Source organism: Colobus angolensis, unplaced genomic scaffold, assembly GCF_000951035.1.
Source record: "Colobus angolensis palliatus isolate OR3802 unplaced genomic scaffold, Cang.pa_1.0 Scaffold289, whole genome shotgun sequence".
Taxonomy (NCBI): Eukaryota; Metazoa; Chordata; class Mammalia; order Primates; family Cercopithecidae; genus Colobus; species Colobus angolensis.
In genome coordinates, this window is record NW_012116143.1 from 419362 (window position 1) to 440954 (window position 21593).

At 37.4% G+C, this 21593-nt stretch overlaps 1 protein-coding gene across 8 annotated transcripts in view; it reads left to right on the forward strand.

Moving 5' to 3' along the window:
• TNIK (TRAF2 and NCK interacting kinase) overlaps window positions 1-21593 on the forward strand; it is a 415617-nt gene that overhangs the window by 259766 nt on the left and 134258 nt on the right. For all 8 annotated transcript variants that reach the window (XM_011948978.1, XM_011948979.1, XM_011948982.1 and 5 more), the window contains exons 5-7: window positions 15518-15628; window positions 19436-19526; window positions 21459-21589. In XM_011948978.1, the coding sequence (XP_011804368.1) occupies window positions 15518-15628; window positions 19436-19526; window positions 21459-21589 (333 nt within the window). The remainder of the gene's footprint in view (window positions 1-15517; window positions 15629-19435; window positions 19527-21458; window positions 21590-21593) is intronic.

Consider the following 21593-nt stretch of genomic DNA (forward strand, 5'->3'; position numbering starts at 1 on the left):
GTTTTGTATGTGCCTAACACAAAAAATTTACTGAATTAGCAAGAGCCTACTATATGCCAAATACTGTGCTGAGCTGTGTGGATCCGGTAATGGCTATTTCATGGAGAATTCCCAAAGTACTCAGCCTTGGGTAGAAGTAACTATTTTAATGCATCAGACATTTCCAGTGCAGTGAAGAAGACAGAATATAGACAGTGAATACAATCAGTGACCAAAAAAGACATAAAAATGTTAGCTCATAAAACTAACAAGATTTTCATGTCATTTAATATGAGTACTCAGTCTTTGGAAATGAACCATTGGGATTATTTTTTTTCCTGAGACTCATCTCCAAATTTAAAAGAAAAATTATTTGGGGGTAAACACATTTTATATAGTTTATGTGATTCTAAAAAAGTTACAGTAGGTTTTCATTGAGACCTCTAAATGTATAATAGATGTAAATATGAATATTAAACATACAAAAGCAGTGGGAGAAAATAAATGTGACTGTGTAGTACTAAAGAGAGATATATGACAACAAAGGGATACACCATAAAATAGAATTTTGATGGACTTGACTATATACATATTTTAAATGTCTTCTTAACAAAAAACATAAAGTAAAAATGCAAATAACTGAGTAAAAATATTCATTTTATATATAATGAGCAAAGAATTTAGTAGCCTTCAGAGATGAAGCATTTTTATAAATCAATAGGAAAAACATGAAATTACTAATAGCAAGATTAAGGAAAATGTTACAACCAAAAAAGTAAGCAATATCAATTATCAATAAAGGTGTTATTAAAAGGCTATTCTTACTAACAACGTAAATCCACAAGAAAACAACAGATACCATTTCTTGCCTAGTAGATTGGCAAAGATTTTTTTTTAATTATAATGCCCGGGATGGACACTCATACCCACTGCTCATGGAATGAACACTGGTCCAACTTATTAACTCAAGGGCAGTTGGCATACACACACACACACACACACACACACACACACACACCCCTTCCAAAGCCAGCACCTTACTTTTGACTCCATATTTTCACAGGCAGGAATGTGTCCTAAATAAAGTCACTTATTTAGGTAACTTCATATAAAGATGTATGTAGAAGTTAACCAATAGGGAGTCACTTAAGGGAGAGTGCAGACAATTAAAATGATGTAGCTCCACATTTCTAAATGGAGAAGTATTAACAATTGTAGTAGGGGCTGGGCACAGTGGCTCATGCCTGTAATCCCAGCACTTTGGGAGGCCAAGACGGATGGATCACTTGAGGTCAGGAGTTTGAGACCAGCCTGACCAACATGGTGAAACCCTGTCTCTACTGAAAATACAAAAAAAGTAGTGGGGTATGGTGGTGGGTGCCTGTAATTCCAGCTACTCTAGAGGCTGAGGCAGGAGAATTGCTTGAACTCGGGAGGCGGAGGTGGCAGTAAGCTGAGATAGCGTCACTGCACTCCAGCCTGTGTGACAGAGCGAGACTCTGTCTCACACACATACACAAAAATAATAAAATAAAATAAAATAGGACTTTGTAAAGCCTTTTGAAGAAGTTATAATTAGATATAGTTTGTTTTCATTTTTGTGGAAAAAATACACATGTAGTGACATGGTGGGGATATCTGATATAATGTATACTAATTGTGTTGAAAATATTTATTTTGAGGTAGTAATTTCAGTAATTTTATTTTAAAAACATTTTTCTTTTTTGCGTCTGCTTTTTTTTTTTTCTAATCTTTCTGTTTAGTACATTTTCTTTTAGAGACAGGGTCTTGCTCTCTCCTCCCGGCTGGAGGGCGGTGGCACAGTCAGAGCTCACTGTAGCCTTAAATACCGTAGCTCAAGCGATCCTGCTGCCTCAGCCTTCTGAGTAGCTCGGACTACAAGTGCATGCCACTATGCCCAGCTAATTTATTTATTTTTTGTCTCACTTTCTTGCCCAGGCTGGTCTCAAACTCGCGGTCTCAAGCGATTCTCCTGCCTTGGCCTCTCAAAGTGCTGGGATTACAGGTGCAAGCCACTGTACCTGACCTGAAATTTCTCTTAAGTTCAGCATCTGAACCCTTTCTGCTGCTTCTTTTGTTATTGCTACCACTGGGAGGTCCTTGCTCCTTATAAAAAACTGTCTGCTCTCTGAGGGCAAGGATTGTGTCTTTTGCCTTCCTCTGCAGCATTTGGAAGGCACTGGGTAATATGCTGACAAAATCATTGGTTTATGAATGAAAATTATATTGTTAGAACAAAACCTGATTGCAACAGGTACTTTTGAGAGCTCAGTTTCCCTGAGGCCTGCAGATTCAACAGCATATGATGAGGTGGCATGAGTTAAGATTTCTTTGTGTTTCCAAAGGACTTCTACATTGTCAACAATTTAGCATTTTAGCAATGACCCTGAATTGCCAGAAGCTGCAGCAGATGACGCGTAGAGAATGATAGCTATTATCCCGCCAGTTCATTATGAGCACCCTGGAAGTCCCCCTGTGCTCCCTCTCAATCACTGCCACCCCAAGGAAAACTGGTATCCTGACTTTTTTCTCCCAGTTGTATTAAGATATAATCAACAAATAAAAATTGTAATTTGGCTGGGCATGGTGGCTCATGTCTATTATCCCAGTACTGTGGGAAAGCAAGGCTGGGAGAATTGCTTGAGCCCAAGAGTCTGAGACTAGCGTGGGCAACCTAATGAAACCTCATCTCTACCAAAAAAATTAAAATTAAAAAAAAGAGAGAAAAATAATTTGTATATTGTTGGTGAGGATGTAGAGAGAAGGGGACCCTTGTATACTGTTGGTGGAAATGTAAGTTGGTACAGTCATATGAAAAATACTATAGAGATTTCTGAATAAATTGGAAATAGAACTACCTTATGATCCAGAAACCCCACTTCTGGGTATATTTCCAAAGGAAATAAAATCAGTATCTCAAAGAGGCATCTGAGCTCCTGTGTTCATTGCAGCATTATTCATGATAGCCAAGGAATCATGGAAGAAAAAATCATAGCTATTTTATAGTTGTCTGTAGAAAGGTGTTTTCTTTGGTCAGGGCTATGGTTCTCAATTTTAAAAAAGCATTAATATAGCTTTAGAACCATCTCCCAGCTTATCACCTGAGCTGGAACAGCTATTTCTAGATAAGCCACACCTAACTATTAATTTCCTTCATTTTGTGAGATGGGCCAGATAGGATAGTTGGTTTTCATGTTAAGATGAATTATTAAAATTGGGGTAGTTGGGGTGTTTATTTACAATTCGTTGATTGAGGGAAGGAGAGGGGTGGTCAATAGGGCTTGACTCTTTTTCACTTTTTTCCAGATCCTGAGATGTTTTAAGCTAGAAGGAGAATTAGTCATGATAGACTTTGCTGGGTCCAGTGAAGTTAATTGACTTTCCCCAGGCCTCAAAACTCATTAGTGGATGATGCAGGACCAGATTGCAGACATCCTAAAACATAACACTTTAGCTTGGTCGGAAGTTCTGTGAAAGCACCCTGGAAGTTTTTGTTAAAAATTGAGCAAAATCTTCAGTCCATTTTCAGATAGGTACCTGGAGAAAGCAGCACACCTGCTGGCATCTGCATGGTGTTAATGGAAGGTATTGTACTCTGGAAATGAGTCACTTCCCACTAGTTCTCACCCTGACCAATTGCTCTTCTCATGGAGATGGCTGTTGTTGCTGGGAACCAAGAGCCTGATGTATATGTGTTCATTTATTTATTCTCCAGTCATTCATTCATTCTTCCATATATATATATGATATATATATGAACATATATATCTCCATATATTCATTTATTCATCTGTATATACATATATATGTATATGTGTGTATATATATCATGTCATCATATATATACATGGCTAGTATATATACATATATATACTGGCTAGGCACAAGGCAGTCTTCCAAGCACTCAAGATATAACAGTGAACAAAATTTATGAAAGTCCTTATTTTAATGCAGCTTACATTCTTGCTGTAGATTACAAACAATAAACATAATAAATAAGACAATTACAGAAGATGCTGGAAACTGGTAAGTGCCTGGTAGAGTATTAATGGGGAATGCAGGTAAGTGTTGCAATGTGTTATGGACTAAACATTTGTGTGTCCCCAAAATTCATATATTGAAATCCTAACCCTCAAAGTGATGGTATTAGGAGGTGAGGCCTTTGGAAGGTGATCAGTGATGAGGGTGGAGCCCTTATAAATGGGATTAGTACCCTCATAAAAAGAACCCCCAGAGCTCCCTTGCTATCTTTCTGAGAAATTAACAGTCTACAACCTGGGGCCAGCTCATGCAGGGCTTTGCAGGCCATTGGAAAGACCTTGGCTTTGACTCTGCATTCGGTGGGAGAGCCATGGAAGGTTTTGAAGGTAGAGTGAGGGGGATGGGATCTGACTCACATACTGAAGGGATCACTTCATTTGCTGGGTTGCGAATAGACCAGATGGGTCAAGGAGAGAAACAGGAAACCAGTTAAGGAACTGTTTTAGTAAGTGAATCTCCTTCCTGAACTTGACGAAGGGGGATCTGTAAGTAGTGAGCACTTCCAAACTGGACCCCATGGGGATGGATTCTGCCGTCTCATTCGGCTTACCCCACTTCAGTTCAATGCAATTAACTGCAGGTGACAAAATGTGAAAGTTACAGCTCCTACATTTTGTCAAGTTTGAAGGACAGGGCCTAGCACTTGTCAGACTTGTGTCTATGCAGAGGGCTGCTCTGACCATCCCCTCTAGCAATCGTCCAGTAGCTTCTTTGTTACCGAAGATGAAGATAAAAGCTATGGAAGGCCTCATGAGGGCAAGAGCATCATTTCTTTTCCTAGTTGCTCTATGTGGTGACAAATCAAGAAACAATTAGGAAGAGGAAAGACAGAAACATAATAGTTAGGAAATTAATATCAGATTACAATATTGGTGGGAACACGGTCATGGAATATAACAGTACATACTTACTCCCAGGCCTCTGACTCTCTAAATTTGGGGCATTCTGTGTTAATAAGAACAATGGTAGGAAATATTTATCACCTGCTTACCATGTGCCAAGTACTATGCTTGTTTACTTTGTCATGTTATCTTATTAGATCTTTGCAGTCATTCTGCATATTAAGTATCCCTACTCTGCAGATGGAGAAAACTAGGCTCAGAGAGTCCAGAAGTTTATCCAAGGTCTTATAGCAAGTCCATGATGAAGCCGGCGTGCTAGCTAACCCCAAGCTGTCTGATTCCAGAATCAAGCCCTTAAACCTTACACTCGTCTCCTTTGGTCATGAAAAATAGTTCTGATATCAGAAGCTGATATTCTAAATAGGATTGAAGATTTATGTTTAAATTTAGTTTGACTTCACCTTTAATCTGTACTCCTCTGTTTACCCAATATTCAAAGAGGATAGTAAGGCCTGTTAGCTACTAATAAGAGTGCTGTAAACTCTAAGAAATACATTTTGAAAAGTGCATTAGGCACTTTGGGAATGTTTTATCAAATAATTGTAAAGGTCATAGATAGTTGACTCTTTGGACTAGTGGCATTTTGTTAGGATTACGTTTATATAAAAATATTATGAATTATATAGAGGCACGGCCTAAAGCAACTAAAAGCAACACTTTCTAACATTTATTCCCTGTATTCAGACTACATGAAATATTCCCCAGATATTTATTTTGCTGTGTCTGGAAGACAGGTTTGCATATATCCCACTAGCCAATATATGTCCTGTTTCGGGTGTCTGATTGAATTATAATCTGTAAGAATCCTATCAGTCTTGTTGTAGAGATAAACTCTTGTTTAGCACTAGCTCTTTGTGGAAATACAACTACTTCAGATAATGGCCAAGTAATTCTCCTTTATCAACTGCTCAGGGTCTGATCCGGAAATCAAAAAAGGGAGCCCTTTCAATAAAGATTCTGATCTCTCGGAAACAAGGCAAGCTCTGACACACAACATCTCATTCTGCTGCCTATCAGTGATGAGAGGCTCTCCATTTTGCTGCATGCCATTCAGACACTGGGAGTGAGTGAGAAATACTGTTTAGTAAATGAACTAACTTCTCAAAAATTACACTGTGAACTCACACATATTTTGCTGTCTTTTTTGATACCACCATAATACAGGGCTAGAATATCTTGTAACAGGAAATAAATTTGTAATCATCTTCTGAAGTGTAGGGTGGTCAAGTAGGATAGCAGATTTTTGCCCTGTAATGGCTCAATAAACTTCATCAAGTTTTAACACTGTACACTTGCAGAGCCAAGAGTTAAGAAATGATATCATGTACATTTTAAGGAGAAAGATTCTAACAGCCTGGGAATCTGGAGACCCAGAGTCAAACCTCAGCAGAACCAGAGTGTCTGGCATTTGGGTTCTACTTTATAAAAATGATAATGTTATACTAGTTCTTAGTTGGCAAACTGGCAGCCTGGAGGCTAGATGCTGCCATGATAAATGTGTTGAGTTTGGTTCACATAAGGTGGTGGTGGTTTAATTATGCCAACATTAGAAAAACTGAGCAATTTCACAGAAAAGTCTGGATTCCTGGAAAAGTTTTGAAAAATCAAATAATCTAGAAATATTGAGCCTGAAATTTCAAATAGTAGCAATATTTTAGAGCAGTGTATCAGCTGTTTAGAGGGCACGTATAATTCTAATTTGCACCAGAGGCCCCAACATCCTCTGTTGTCTTCCATACATACTAAATTTCATGTATTCACATTACTTGCCCAGCACCTGTGTGAGATCATCTCAGAATGAGATACTGGGATGAACTAAGAAACAAACTCATTCAGCTACCCATGAAAGGTCCTTGCACTTGTCAGACTCGTGTCTATGGAGAAGGCTGCTCTGACCATCCCCTCTAGCAATTATCCAGTAGCTTCTTTGTTACCGAAGATGAAGATAAAAGCTATGGAAGCCCTCATGAGGCAAGAGCATCATTTCCTTTTTTAGACTCTGCATTGATGTTGGCCACAACTCCTAAACCTAATTCTACAGTATTTTGGATTTACATTGCTATGGCGTCTTGGCTTCGTAAAAATAATGCCCACTTCAATTTTGATTGTTTTAACATTTAAATGTTAGGTACTGCAGATAATACCATTAAAAATTTAACCACTCTTGTGTGACCTGGAGGTTGTAGGAAAAAAAAAAAAATTAGCCACTCATAGCTGAATCTTTTGAATGGTAAAAATTTATCTTTTGTTAGTGCTGTGTATCAGAAATGAGACTTTTGAAACTTGTTTTGTTTAGTGTTTGTTACTTTTATAAGTAAATAACTCCTTTCCTTCATATACAGAACCTAGGTCACTTGTCTGGAGGAGTTATTTAGTCTTGTTATTTGTGAGCAGAAATTTTTAAAAGGTTGAATTTGGCAGATATATATATACGCCTAACATGGTAAGAGGAATGATTGTAAACAGTCTCCCAGTTTCAGAGCTGCCACGTTGCAAGACCTATAGAGACACAAGGTAAGTTACGTAGATAGAAACAGATCTGAAGCTACATGTAAATTAATACTTTGCAACTAGTGTGAATTGAACTTTAATAGAGCCATTTCATGAAATAATGGGTGATTCTTTGATAAGAATGTGCAATTGATCTCTTCTTTTGTCCCAAAGAATTTCATTTGAACTTTGTTTAAACTTCTTTTTATCTAAGCGAAAGGAAGACTTGATATGTACTCAAAGTTATTTTGCTAATGGTCCATATAACCCTTTTGATTCCTTTTTTTAGATGACTTTTGAGCCAAAGTCTATGTTCCTATTTATGTTGTGTTTCTCAAAATCCTCAACAATCAAGATGATTAGTCCTAAATGCTCTAAAGCTAGCAATTTCTTTTCTTTTTCTATTTTCAACCTATCTGAAAACTGGCTCACCATTCCTCATCCCACATTCTTCTATTTGGGTGAAACATTCTGAGATGCGGAGTTGCAAATTTCTTCAACCTTAAAGTTAGCTTCTATGATTGGATCTTTGGACAAAATTGACATGTAGTGACTTATTCCTACAAAATATATATATATGTCTATATATGCAGAAAACTTTACATGTATACTGTGAAATTTGACTCCAGACACCAAATACAAGATGCAGCTAATGTCCATAACATTTCCTTGAATGCTATCGTTCTGACTCTGGGTTGTCTGTCTCTTTAGACATAGGCAACTTGAGCATTTGTAGTGGGCCTGTCCTTTGGGCAGACTTGCTGTTGCTAAAAATACTAGTTGGCTCAGTATATTGAAACTGTCTTTGCCATGTTCAAGGTATAGAGTTGTTCACTATCCAGAAGCTTTACTACAAAGTGTAGGACACTTCCCATCCTTGGAACTCATCTTTTTATCTTTGGAAGTCTTAAAATTTATAGTTCAAGCATTCTCTTTCCCAGTCTAAAAATATAATTCAGAAGCCAAGAGTTTATACACACACACACACACACACACACACACACACACACACACACACACCCCGTACATGCTAGTTTAAAAATCAGTGTAAAGGGCCATTGAAGTTGCTTTTTAAAATTTGAAATTCCCAGGCTTTACTTTACTTCAGTTGATTGAAATGATACATGTATTCATATGTATACCTACCAATTTTTATATTTTGTATTTCTATACACACATTTTATATTTTGAGACTTAAACTACCTTTTGCATATAAAGCAGCCTTCTGTACCACAGTTACCGAGTTTGGAATTTGTTTCCACTATCATAAATCATGCAGATGAGATCTGTGGTTATTTTCAGCCACACATGATGAAAATACTCTGTGCCTCATTGATGTTTCTGGGTTAAGTCTTTGCAGAATTGTGTTCTTGGAAGTTTATTCTTCCTATTATTTATTTTTATTTATATTTATTTGTTTATTTATTTTGAGACAGAGTTTCACTCTTGTTGCCCAGGCTGGAGTGCAATGGCGTGATCTTGGCTCACCGCAACCTTTGCTGCCTGGGTTCAAGCAACTCTCCTGCCTCAGCCTCCCGAGTAGCTGGGATTACAGGCATGCACCAACCACACCTGGCTAATTTTGTATTTTTAGTAGAGATGGGGTTTCTCCATGTTGGTCAGGCTGGTCTCGAACTCCCGACCTCAGGTGATCCACCCGCCTTCGCCTCCCAAAGTGCTGGGATCATAGGCGTGAGCCACCCTGCCTGGCCCCTATTATTTTCTTAGGGTGCCCTTTAAACTGCTTGGTGCAAACTCTTCTCACTTTAGGAAGACCTTCATCTTCCCGCTTGCACCTCTTCCTGCCCCCTGCCTCCAACCCCTCCTTTTACTGTAAAAGAGAAGGGATGTGTTAGCAGTCATTTATTCTTGTGGGTGACTGACTAGTGACATTTGGGAGGAATTAGTTCCTGTCAGGGTATACTGGGTAAGAATCTGCAGTTGTAAAATAACATTATAAGACTTCGTTTCTCATTACAGGAACTTAAAACCAATAAACTAGCAAGGGAGTGAATACTTTAGAGACCCCAGGAATCATCCAAACCTTTGACTGCCTTTGAGAGTAAATCTTTTAAAATTCTTTCAGAGGTTATTAGAGCTAGAAAGGGAAGTTTAGAAGTGACCACATCTGGTGATTCCATGCTAAAGGCCCCCTGTCTCTTGTGAAGAGATAACCTCAGTGCTGACTCAGTATTCTGAAATGTCTTCTGGAATCAGCTGAGGCTGAAGACCCTTTAAATATTGTCCTGGAGAGGGGAGAAGCACAGGAAGGCATACTGAGTAACCCCAACCAGCCTCTACGAGAAAACATCCTACTTGTCAGAAACACGACGACTAACAAAAACCGCTGAGAATGAACTATGCAAATTGTGATGTGTCAGAACTCTTTGGCTTTTAAAAATTAACCTTTGTTATTTAGATAGTAATAACTACCCATGTCTAAATAATCCAAGCAATTCTTTCTCTAATAAGTTGGTTGCTCCACACTGTGCTTTTTATGGACACCTCTTCCAGGTTCAGGCCAAGTCCCCATCCTGCCCCCAACCACCTTCAACTTGACCTTCATTCTTTCTTCTCAAGTGGTATGCATGTTTATTTAAGTTTCTGACCCAGTTATATATTTAGGTGGTGTTGAGTGAACATTTCAAGTGTAAGATTCCTTTAAAATTCCTCCACCCCCATCACTACTGCCTTCCAAATAAAAAGATCCATTGCCCTGGAATGCACCACTGTGTCTTCTTGCTGTGTGGTACAAACTTAAAAAAAAGACGTGTCCCTGGTGCCCTTTCATTAATAGAGGTTTTAGAAAAATGTGCCCAGTGCCTTTTGCAAACATCCTTCAGACCTGTCTCTTCACCATCCAAGTGAAGTGGACATTAGGGAGGTATTGATGCTATCTTCCATGTCAGAAACTCTTTCTTTTTACATTTTTATAAATGCAAAATAGACCAAAGAATAGAAACATCATAAATACATCTTGAGCTTTTTGGCTGCTAGGAGCTTTATATCCATAGACACAATTAATGTTCACATCAAACCTGTAAGGTCGATGCTTTTATTTTGTATTTTATCAGAGTGGTAGTGGTGGGGAGAGAGAGAGTGCTAAGCTCAGGGTGGTTGGGGAACATACCCAAGGACACATAACTAGTAATTGAGGGAGCAACGTGCTTTCACCGTGCTCAAGTTACTTAATGAGTGTAGACTATGGATAAAGGGCAGACTGTAACTAAGCTCTATTTCCAAATACAGAAAAAGGAAGTTAGGTGAAAAAGAATTAATGAAGCATTTGTAAATCACTTCATCCAGTGCCTGGCACATGGTAAATTCTCAGTAAATGTTAGAAAATATTATTATCCCAGTATGAACTCTTTTGAGAACTTTCTTTCAGGGAGAATGTTAATGACCCATTATTTCTTACTTGTGAGATGTGAAGTTATTGACTTATCACTGCTGAGCTTGGCATGTTGAGCTCTGTTTCTGTTTATTAATGTGATGAGGTTACTTATGGGGAGGGAGGGTCCCTGCTGTGCGGTGGCAGTAATTAGCAGCGTTGCTGTGTGGCTGTAGGAACCGATTGCTAGCAAGTGCTGTTTTTTCTTTCTTTTTTTTGTTTTTTAATTCCATTATATAATTTAACAATCATTTTGTTCCATAGTGAGATGAAAGGAATTTAGCAGCCTTCAGCTGGAGCTGAATGGAAAAGCAAATTATAGAAATCACTGACAGTAGTGCCTGGCTAGAGTAGCATTATTTCCTACTGAATATTTGAAAGTATTTTGTCCGATCTAATTTTGAAAGACTCAAGTCACTGGGCTTCCATTGCTTTCCTTGGGAGCTATAATTACATGGCCTAATAGAGCTCAGTGGTGGGACATTTTCTCCAGCTGATACAGGAGCAATGGATGTATTCACAGGAGGCCTGGTCAATGTACTTTTCAAAATGGGATTTAGAGAAGGGACACAAACATGTTTTGCTAACTCAGGAAAATACTCGTTTCCTGCTACCAAAAGATGTTTCTTTGGTCCATCCTGCTGGCATTGAACCCTGATTTGCTGCATAATGGGCCTTTCTTTAACTTTGTATCGTGGAGAATCCTAAACATACACAAAAATAGGCAGAACAGTGTAATGAACACCTATGTGCCCAAAACTAGCCCCAACAGCCTTTAACCAGTGGCCAATTCCACCCATCCGCATGCCCATCTATGTTGCCCCTTCTAGTTATTTTGAAATAAAACTTATATCATTTTTTAAAATTCTGATGACATAAACACAACATAAAATTTACCTAAATTTTAACTGCTTTAGAATGTATAACTCATTATGATTAAATATAGTCACAATGTTATGCAATCATCATGAGTGCCTAGTGCCAGAACATTTCCATCACCCCAAAAGGAGACTGTGTACCCCTTAAGTAATCATTCCTGTTACCCCTACCCCCAGTCCCTGGCATCCACTAGTCTGCTTCTGTCTCTATGGATTGCCTATTTTGGATATTTCATAGAAATGGAACCATACAATATATGGCCTTTTTGTCTGGCTTCTCTTTCACTTAGCATAATGATTTCGTGATTCATCCACATATTCATCATCAGTATTTCATTCCGTTCCGTGGCTGAATAATATTTTGTTGTACAGATATCCCACATTTTGTTTATCTCTTCTTCTGTTGATGGACATTGTGGTTATTTCTGCTTTTTGTCTATTGTGAATGGTGCTACTTTGAACATTCATGTACAAGTTTTTGTTTGAACACTTGTTTTCAGTTCTTTTGAGTGTACATCTAGAAGTGGAATTGCTGAATCATGTGTCAACTCTATGTGTAACTTATTGAGGAACCCATTAACTGTTCACCACAGTGACCGTGTACCATTTTACATTACCATTAGCAATGTATAGAGGTTCCAGTTTCTCCACATCCTCACCAATACTTGTGATTTTCTGCCTTTTTTTCTTCTTAAATTAATATCCATCCTAGTAGATTTAAAGTGATATCTCATTGTGGTTTTGGTATTTTCCTAATGACTAATGACATCAAGCATCTCTACATGTCATTGTTAGCCATTTGTATGTCTTCTTTGGAGGAATGTCTATTCAAGTCCTTTTCCCATTTTTAAATTGGGTTGCTTGTCTTTTTATTATTGAGTTGTAAGAGTTCCTTATATATTCTGGATAGTAGACCTTTATCAGATATGTGATTTGCAAATACTTTTCCCATTCTGTGGGCTGTCTTTTCACTGTCTTGATAGTGTTCTTTCATTCACAAATGTTTATAATTTTGATAAAATTAATTTTTTCTATTTTTTTTTTAAATTTTGGTGCTTGCACATTTGTTGTCATATCTAAGAAGCCATTGCTAAATCTAAGGTCAAGGAGAGTTACCCCTATGATTTCTCCTGAAAGTTTTATCGTGTTAGCTCTTATATTTAGATCTTTGATCCATTTTGAGTTTTTTTTTTGTATAGCGTGTAAGGTAAAGGTATAACATTTTTTGCATGTGCATATCCAGTTGTCTCAGCACTATTTGTAGAAGAAACTGTCATATAATTTTATCCGTAAGTATTTCGGCATTTTTCTCTAAAAGATAAGAACTTTCTTTTTGCAAAACTACAGTACCATCATTACACTTTAAAAACATTGGCCAGGCGTGGTGGCTCACGCCTGTAGTCCCAGCACTTTGGGAGGCCGAGGCAGGCGGATCACAAGGTCAGGAGATCGAGATCATCCCGGCTAACATGGTGAAACCCCGTCTCTACTAAAAATACAAAAAAAAATTTAGCCAGGTGTGGTGGTGGGTGCCTGTAGTCCCAGCTACTCAGGAAGCTGAGGTGGGAGAATGGCGTGAACCCAGGAGGCAGAGCTTGCGGTGAGCCAAGATGGGACCACTGCACTCCAGCCTGGGCAACAGTGCAAGACTCTGTCTCAAAAAAAAAAAAAAAAATTAAGCAGATTTCTTGAGTATCATCAAATATCTAAGTCTGTATTCAGAATTGTAATTATCTCAAAATTTGTAATATCTCTTTTTTAAAAAAATTAATATCTAAATATGGTGCACCCATTTCAATTTGTTGGTATATCTTTTTAAGTGTTTTTAAATCTATAGGTTTTCTTTGCATCTCTTTTTTTCTCCCTTGCAATTTAAGTGTTGAAAAAACTCTTTGTCTTGACTAGTATCCTGGTCTAGATTTTGTTGATTGTATCCCCATGATGTTACATGTACCTCAGTCCTCTGAATTTCCTGTAAATTGGTGATTGGAGCTAGAGGCTTGATCAGGTTCAGATTTTTGTTTTTATTTTTGGCAGTACTACTTCCTAGGTAATGTGTGTTCTTTTATCAAGAGGCAAATTGTATTTACTTTTTAAAATGTTAACAGTCATTGATGATCACTGCCTGAGTCTGCTAGCTTATTAGGAGGCACAAAATGCTGGCATTCTAATTCTACTATGTCTTCTTCATTTATTAGATGGAATACCTACTTTTGTATGAGGAGAAACTGTCCCTGTTTTATTATTCAACTACCCAGTGGTAAGATTTGTATAAAAAAGGCAGTATAGACTCTTCAGTCTTTCCTTTCATTTGCCAGCTCTCTAAATAAGTTGGTTCGTTATTTTTTTCTAACAGTGCCAGTCATATCCTTTGGGTGGGGGGTGACTTTGTTAAGGCATTTAATTAAGCACATTTAAAGTGTTTCTACACATTGGAGCTATTATTCTTATCAATGCTCAAATTATCCCATCTTTCACCACTGGGAGTCTCATCAAATTGAATCCTTTTTGACATGATTTTGTGGTCTTTGATAGTTTCTGGGCTATTACATATTGTAATTTCCCAACTTTTATCTGGTTGGAATGTAGTCTACTTGTGGCACTTCCCAAATTTCCCTATAAACACTTATCTAAGTCTTAAGACTTATAGGTCTTGAAACTTCTCTGGCTTCTTGGAGGAGGTGGAAAGGTTTCCCTAGCCTTTGTGGAATCATAAGAAGACAAGTCAGAACAGGCTTTGGAAACTCACTCATGAAATGAGCTTCATGAGATTTTATTGTTTCTGTTAGGTATACAAAGAAAAAGAAAATATAGTTTCTGCCTGAAGATTTTGGAGCCTGATGAGGTATCTTTTAGGACCTGGAAACATAGTGCTAATATCAGGAATGTAGATTTGGACAAAGCCAAAGCCATCAGTGTGATTTTATTGTGGCTCCATTTTAGTTCTGTCTCTACTACCAAGTCAGGAATTGATTGCTAGTTATTCTGAATTCTTTTTGTATAATTATAAAAAATATATAAGTACATAGTAAGGTGACCTTTGTTGAAGATATTTTTGAAGGTAAAAGTCTGGAAATGGATGTGTTTTTCTAAGCCTAGAAAATGCATGTAAAAGCACATAGATGGCTTTTTTTTTCATATGGTCTCCACATCCCCATTAAGTAAGGGTGATGTTTATTTTCTGCCTATTTTATAAGTTGCTAAGTACTGTAATGAGTTTATATTTATAGAGTGCTTGGAGCTTTTGCATGAAAGGTGCTAAATTAGAGTTTATTGTTTATTGAATTTATTTGATGTGTCCAACCTCCTGGGAACATTCGCTGAAGTTAATTAAAAACAGATAGTTCCTGCACTGACAGCCTACAGTGCCGCTTACAAACCAGTAACATATAAACAGTGTGCAGTTCTGTAACCCTAAGTTGGGACACCTAGAGAACCACAGTTCTTTCTGAAGGGGGAATAATGCTACTTTTATGTGAAAATTTGACTGCTGAGTAAAAACAGAGATATTCTCAATTTTGTCTGAGTCACCTACCTGCTCCCATTTAAAAAAAAAAAAAAAAAGAAAGAATATGGAGAGTTTCCTCAATTTTCAACTATAACTTACAGGTTGAAAAATTTTAAAATAATGTTTCCTTTATATCATTTTGGGAATACATGAAGGTAAAAGCTTGTGTTTTATTTTTTTTTTATGATTACTTTTTCTTTGCAGGAATGGCATTCCAGAGCAGCCAATTGCTTGTGCTTTCTTACCCCAACTTAATGGAAGCTGTGAAGCATCATTAAAATAATGGCTTGTTTGCTTCCTTTGCCAGTTGGTGATGGAGTTTTGTGGTGCTGGCTCTGTCACCGACCTGATCAAGAACACGAAGGGTAACACGTTGAAAGAGGAGTGGATCGCATACATCTGCAGGGAAATCTTACGGGTAGGTTATGAGTGGGGACTGGCCCACCTCCCAAAGTCTCCAAGCAACACATGATATCTTAGGAGGGATTGAATTTTGTGACTTTCCAGTGAAATTCATAAGCATATCAAAAACTCTTTAAAAAAGTTCATCCTATCAGTGGTGGTGGTGCTGGTGGTAATTTGGTATGAAGATCTGCTCTGATGGAAGTAAGCGCCGTTCTGGAGATAGGCCATGAGCATGTTTTCATTTAGGTTGACATTGGGTGATTTATCTTAATAAGGGATTCATTTTCAATGCTGTTTCCAATTAGAAACCTGATTTTAGATCATAAAGACAGTGTTCCACTTAGGAAATGAATTATTTTAAGAGATATTTTGATCACTCATTTATCTGTTTGTGAAAGTTTATAATTAATATATTATCTCTAATGGTGTAATACCTTCCCACTATATCAAGTTTATAAGGGTTGTGTGACTTTAGTCATTCCTATACATACAACCTAGTTTAACTGATTTTACCTTTAAAAATAAATCTTTGTGACCTAATCACTTAAACTAATCAAAATAGCTGAACAAGACTGCCTGTTTGCCCAGTTTTCCCATACATCCCCCAATCAGGAAATCTAGACAATTGTATCATATTTGCTGAGCTGAGTTCAGGAAGAAGAAAGTAACTGGGCATATTTTAGTTCATTCAGACTAGCTTAGTCATCCCTTCCTACTAATATGGAGATTATATCTACTGAGCATTCTTACTGGATCTTCCTGGCCATTGTTATTTATTTATAAGCTCTGCCTTCTTAATTTAAGGGAACAAAAGTTAAAACTTTTTACTGTGTGTTCAAGGTATGCCTTTGAGAGATAGATTATATGCTTTGGGTGAATGGATGAAATGCATAGAAGTTAAAAAGAAGGAAGGCATAGAAGTTAAAAAGAAGGAAGGCATTATATGCTTTAGGTGAATGGATGAAATGCATAGAAGTAAAAAAGAAGGAAGGCATAAGAAGACGATGTCTGTTCATTAAATGCAAACCAAATTAGGAAAAGGCAAATAGAAAATGGAATTTTAAAATTATAACATTGATGTGACTGACTTCTATACTACAAAATATCACTGAGAAATATTAAAGAAGACCTTAATAAATGGAGGCATATATTATTTCACAGATTACTCAGTATTGTTAAGATGTCATTTCTACCCAGTTTGATCCATGGTTTCATTAAACTTCCGATTAAAATTCCTATAGATATATTTGTGGAAATTCATAAAGCTGATTTTCAAACATACAGAAATGCAAAGGGCTAAGAATAACCAAGGCAATCTTGAAGAAGAAGAACAAAGCTGGAGGATTTATGCTACCAGTTATCAAGATTTATTATAAAGCTACTAATAAATTAAGACAGAGTAGTATTGTTACAAGATTAGACAATGGCCAAAGGAACAGAATCAAGGATCCAGGAACAAGACCCACATCATATGGACACCTGGTCTGTGACAAAGGAAAGGGTGCTTTTATCAGTAAATAGTACTTGATCAGTTGAATATCCATAAGAAAACTTGAAACTTGACACCTGCTACATACCATATTCAAAAATTTATTCCAACTGGGTTATAGATATAAATGGGAAAAATATAAAAATTAAAGCTCTTAAGAAAAAACACATACATCCATGGCTTGGGGTAGGCAAAAATATAAATTATATATTTTGTGTTTTTAAACAGAACACAAAACAAAATTTGAGGGGAAACAAGGAGGCCTGGCTGTTGATTTCCTTCACATCTGACGTTTGTCTCTGTTCTGATGTGCCGTTGTGCAAACTTACTTTGAATTTCTGACTTAAAATTTTGCTCATTCAGTAGAGCATGATGGATTATTTAGTCATCCTGACCACTCAGTGGATGCCAAGAACCTGTCAGGTCTCTAGGGCTGGTTCTGCCTGATACGCCTTTCTGCACTGCTGGGGAGCCCTCCAGAGGATCAGTCATTTGATCTCATCTTGGTTCTAAAAGCAGCAGGGATGTTTCATCACATGAGCATCTCTCAGTACCTTTCACACATTCTCAATGTGTGGAAACAATGGCGTTCCTCCTTTTCCAGTACATTCTCGGAAATGATACCGGCATTTCAGACATGACTCACTGGAAGAGACACTTGATCACCCAAAGGTCTCTGGCCACAAGAGGTTTTAGAGACGACCTCCATGCATTGTATGATGTCATTAGAAGAACCTTTGACTCACTTCCATGCTCTGGTATCTGCTTTCAACCACTTCAGTGGTGAAGGAGGGAAAGGGATCCTCAGTGCCTCTCTCAAGGATTTATGGGGTACATAAACACTGTGAAAACCACACATTTAAACCTGCTAGATGCCTACCTTGTGACAAACTGAACAGATAAGAAAGGCAAGTTTTTAAGACCTAAACCAGTGCCTCAAACCCTTCTATAACATGATTTATGTTTTCTGATATTTCTGAATGTATATGTGGGTCTTCTTGGACCTCTGTACTCTCATGCTGAATTTCTTTGACAAGAGAATTCAGATACCCGTTTTGTTTCTTTTCCTGGCAACCTCATTTTTCATACCATGACTTTGTTGTTGTGGAGAAGATTAAAAGAACAAAAAATTATAAATAATAAAGTGCACGTGGGTACCTGATACATTGAATTATCAAGTGTTAGCATAAAATAATTTGCTTTAAGACTTTAGTTTTAGATTCTTTTAGATTATAATTTATCTGAAAAATATCTGACTACTTTAGAGTAAGTCTGTAGGTTAAAGAATTCACACCACAAAGAAGCCAAAAACAGAGTAATTCATGAAGAAATGGAACACAAACAGGTTTAGTTGTCACTGAATAATTATCTCATATAATGAGCACAAAGTCACAAATAGCATAAACTAAAAATGACAGTGATAAATGCCAACAAAGGAAATAGAAACTGTATTTCTTTTTAAATGTAAGGCACAATGGGTAAAGCCAATGGGAAATTTCTTGGCTGGTCTGAGAAATATTTTACTGTGCTTAATTAAAATTGTATAACAAGGCCGGCTGCTATGGCTCACACCTAGATTCCCAGCACTTTGGGAGGCTGAGGTGAGTGGATCACCTGAGGTCAGGAGTTCAAGACCAGCCTGGCCAACATGGTGAAACCCCGTCTCTACTAAAATAAATTAGCCTGGCGTGGTGGCGGGCACCTGTAATCCTAGCTACTCTGGAGACTGAGGCAGTCGCTTGAACCCGGGAGGCAGAGGTTGCAGTGAGCCCAGATCACGCCATTGCACTCCAGCCTGGGCGACAGAGTAAGGCTTCGTCTCAATCAATCAATCAATCAATCAATCGTTCAATGAAATTGGGTAACAGAAAGTAAATTTTAACTTTTAAATTCAAATACTGCCAAAAATCCTGCAGGGATTCAGTTAAATCAGGTTAGTTTTCTATACAGAGAATGTGTAGATGGTTCTGTTTCAAACTAGCAAATACAGGCAGTCCTCGCTTTTCACAGTAGTATTAACTGAAACTCGTGTTCATATTGGAACCATATAATCACTTGTGTGGTTCCCTGATACCTGATAATCAGATCCGATATGCAAGCATTTCATTAAACACAGCACCATGCATTGCAAGGACTGTCCGTGTATTTTAATTTACATTGATCAATTGCCTACAGTTAGAAGAGCACTGTGAGAACATGAAAGATGTGATTATAATTCTGAAAAGTATGTCTGGGTGAGTGTGAAGTTTTTGGATCCTTAACATTCAAAATAATTTATTGGCATGTTGGCTTATGCTTCTATTAACCCTTCTTAACTCTTCATCACTCCAGGGGCTGAGTCACCTGCACCAGCATAAAGTGATTCATCGAGATATTAAAGGGCAAAATGTCTTGCTGACTGAAAATGCAGAAGTTAAACTCGGTAAGAGCAGAATCCTGTGAGCCTTGGAATTGCAGGAAGTGATGAGATTATGTTAACGGCTCTAAAAAATTAATGTTAATTTGCCACTGTGGATTTGGAGGGCATTGCCCTAAAAATAGAAAGGAAAATGTTTGTCTATTTTAAAAAATATTTTCTCAAGGCATTCTGAGGAATGAATTATATATAATGTGGGAACAGAACCACTTGCTTAATCAATATATAGAAATAATTGAGTTTCTTAGTTTCAGCAAAGATTAGAAGTGACAAAGTTTGAAATGGCCTCCTATATCTTACAGTTTGTTTATATTGTTGCTGCTATAACAGAGCACTAGGACCCAATTTTTTTCCATGAAAATATACCCAGTTAGGCATATTCAGAATAATCAATTCCTGCTATCTTCCTGTAGGTTTAAGTTATATTTACATTGATTTTGTTATTACCTTGGGCTCCTGTACATAATGAATGCTCAATAGTTTCCTTTAGGTGCATACTGATTACCCCCACTCGCATCAGTGGGGGAATCCTTTTCTTTGGCATATCTATTAGAGCTCTTTCCACAACAAATCTGGGACTGTCCAAATAAAGTAGAGAATTACCACATGCATTTGACTGCTTGGTGTATATAAGTAAGAGCATGAATTGAAAAATATCCAGTAGGATATGTGACTTGTCATCTCGAAAAGGATCACTGTCCGTATGATTGTATATTTTCAAAGAGATTTAAACATCTTCTATGTTTATATCTCAAACATTTGCTCTTCCTTTTTGTTGAAATATATGATACCCATTTTTTTTCTTAGTTAACATTTGGGGCCAAACTTTCTCATCTCATGAATATTCTCTTTTAAAAACAAAAGTATACATTGTATAGGCTAAGCAGTTATATATGTATCAACTAGATAAGCTACCCTGAGAGCTTTCTTGCATCACTAATTAACAGTTACTTGTTGAGTGTATATTATATGCCAGGCCCTGTACAAGACAATTTTCTATAGATTATCTCTCATAAACATCAAAGCAACTCTGTGTACATGTCATCATCCTCATTTTACCTATAGATTATCTCTCATAAACATCAGAGCAACTCTGTGTAGATGTCATCATCCTCATTTTACAGATTAGGAAACCGAAGCTCAGAGAGGTTGATCTACTAGCCGTAGGTCATACCACTAGTAGGTGGCAGAAATGAGATACAAACTTAGGCAGTCTGACTCCAGACTTTTGCTTTTAATCACTTGCCTCGTATCCCCAAAATACTACCCTTTATGACAACTAAGCTTACTTTTTTTTAACACCTATTTTTGGTCCTTGTGAAGCCTTGGTGTAACCAAATGTAACTCTTTGTGCCTTCCTCATTGATACACCTCATCCAGTTATACATGCAGTTTAAAAACATATTCACAGTATAAAAAGGTAGAAGCAACCCAGGTGCCCATCAACAGGTGAACAGATAAACCAAATGGTGGTCCATACATACAATGGAATATTATTCAACTTTGAGAAGGAAGGAAATTCTAACACATGCTACAATGTGGATGAACCTTGACAACATTATGCTAAATGAAATAAGCCAGTCACAAAAAGACAAATATTGTATGATTCCACTTATACAAGGTAGTGAGAATAGTCAAATTTATAGAGATGGAAAATAGGATGATTGCCAGGGGTTGGGGCAAGGGGAAATTGGGAACTGTTGTTTAATAGGTACAAAGTTTCAGCTGGGGAAGATGAGAAATTCTGGAGATGGATAGTGGTGAAGGTTGCACAACAATGTGGATGTACTTAGTGCCCCAGAAATGTACATGTTAAAATGGCCAAAATTATATACTTTAGGTTATGTACATTTTACCACAATAAAATAATTCACATTCATTAATCGCTCTATAAAACCTAAGTTCATAGACTTTATTTACTTTTCTCCTCTTAAATAGTGGACTTTGGAGTCAGTGCCCAGCTTGATCGAACTGTGGGCAGGAGGAATACTTTCATTGGAACTCCCTACTGGATGGCACCAGAAGTTATTGCCTGTGACGAAAACCCAGATGCCACATATGATTTCAAGGTAT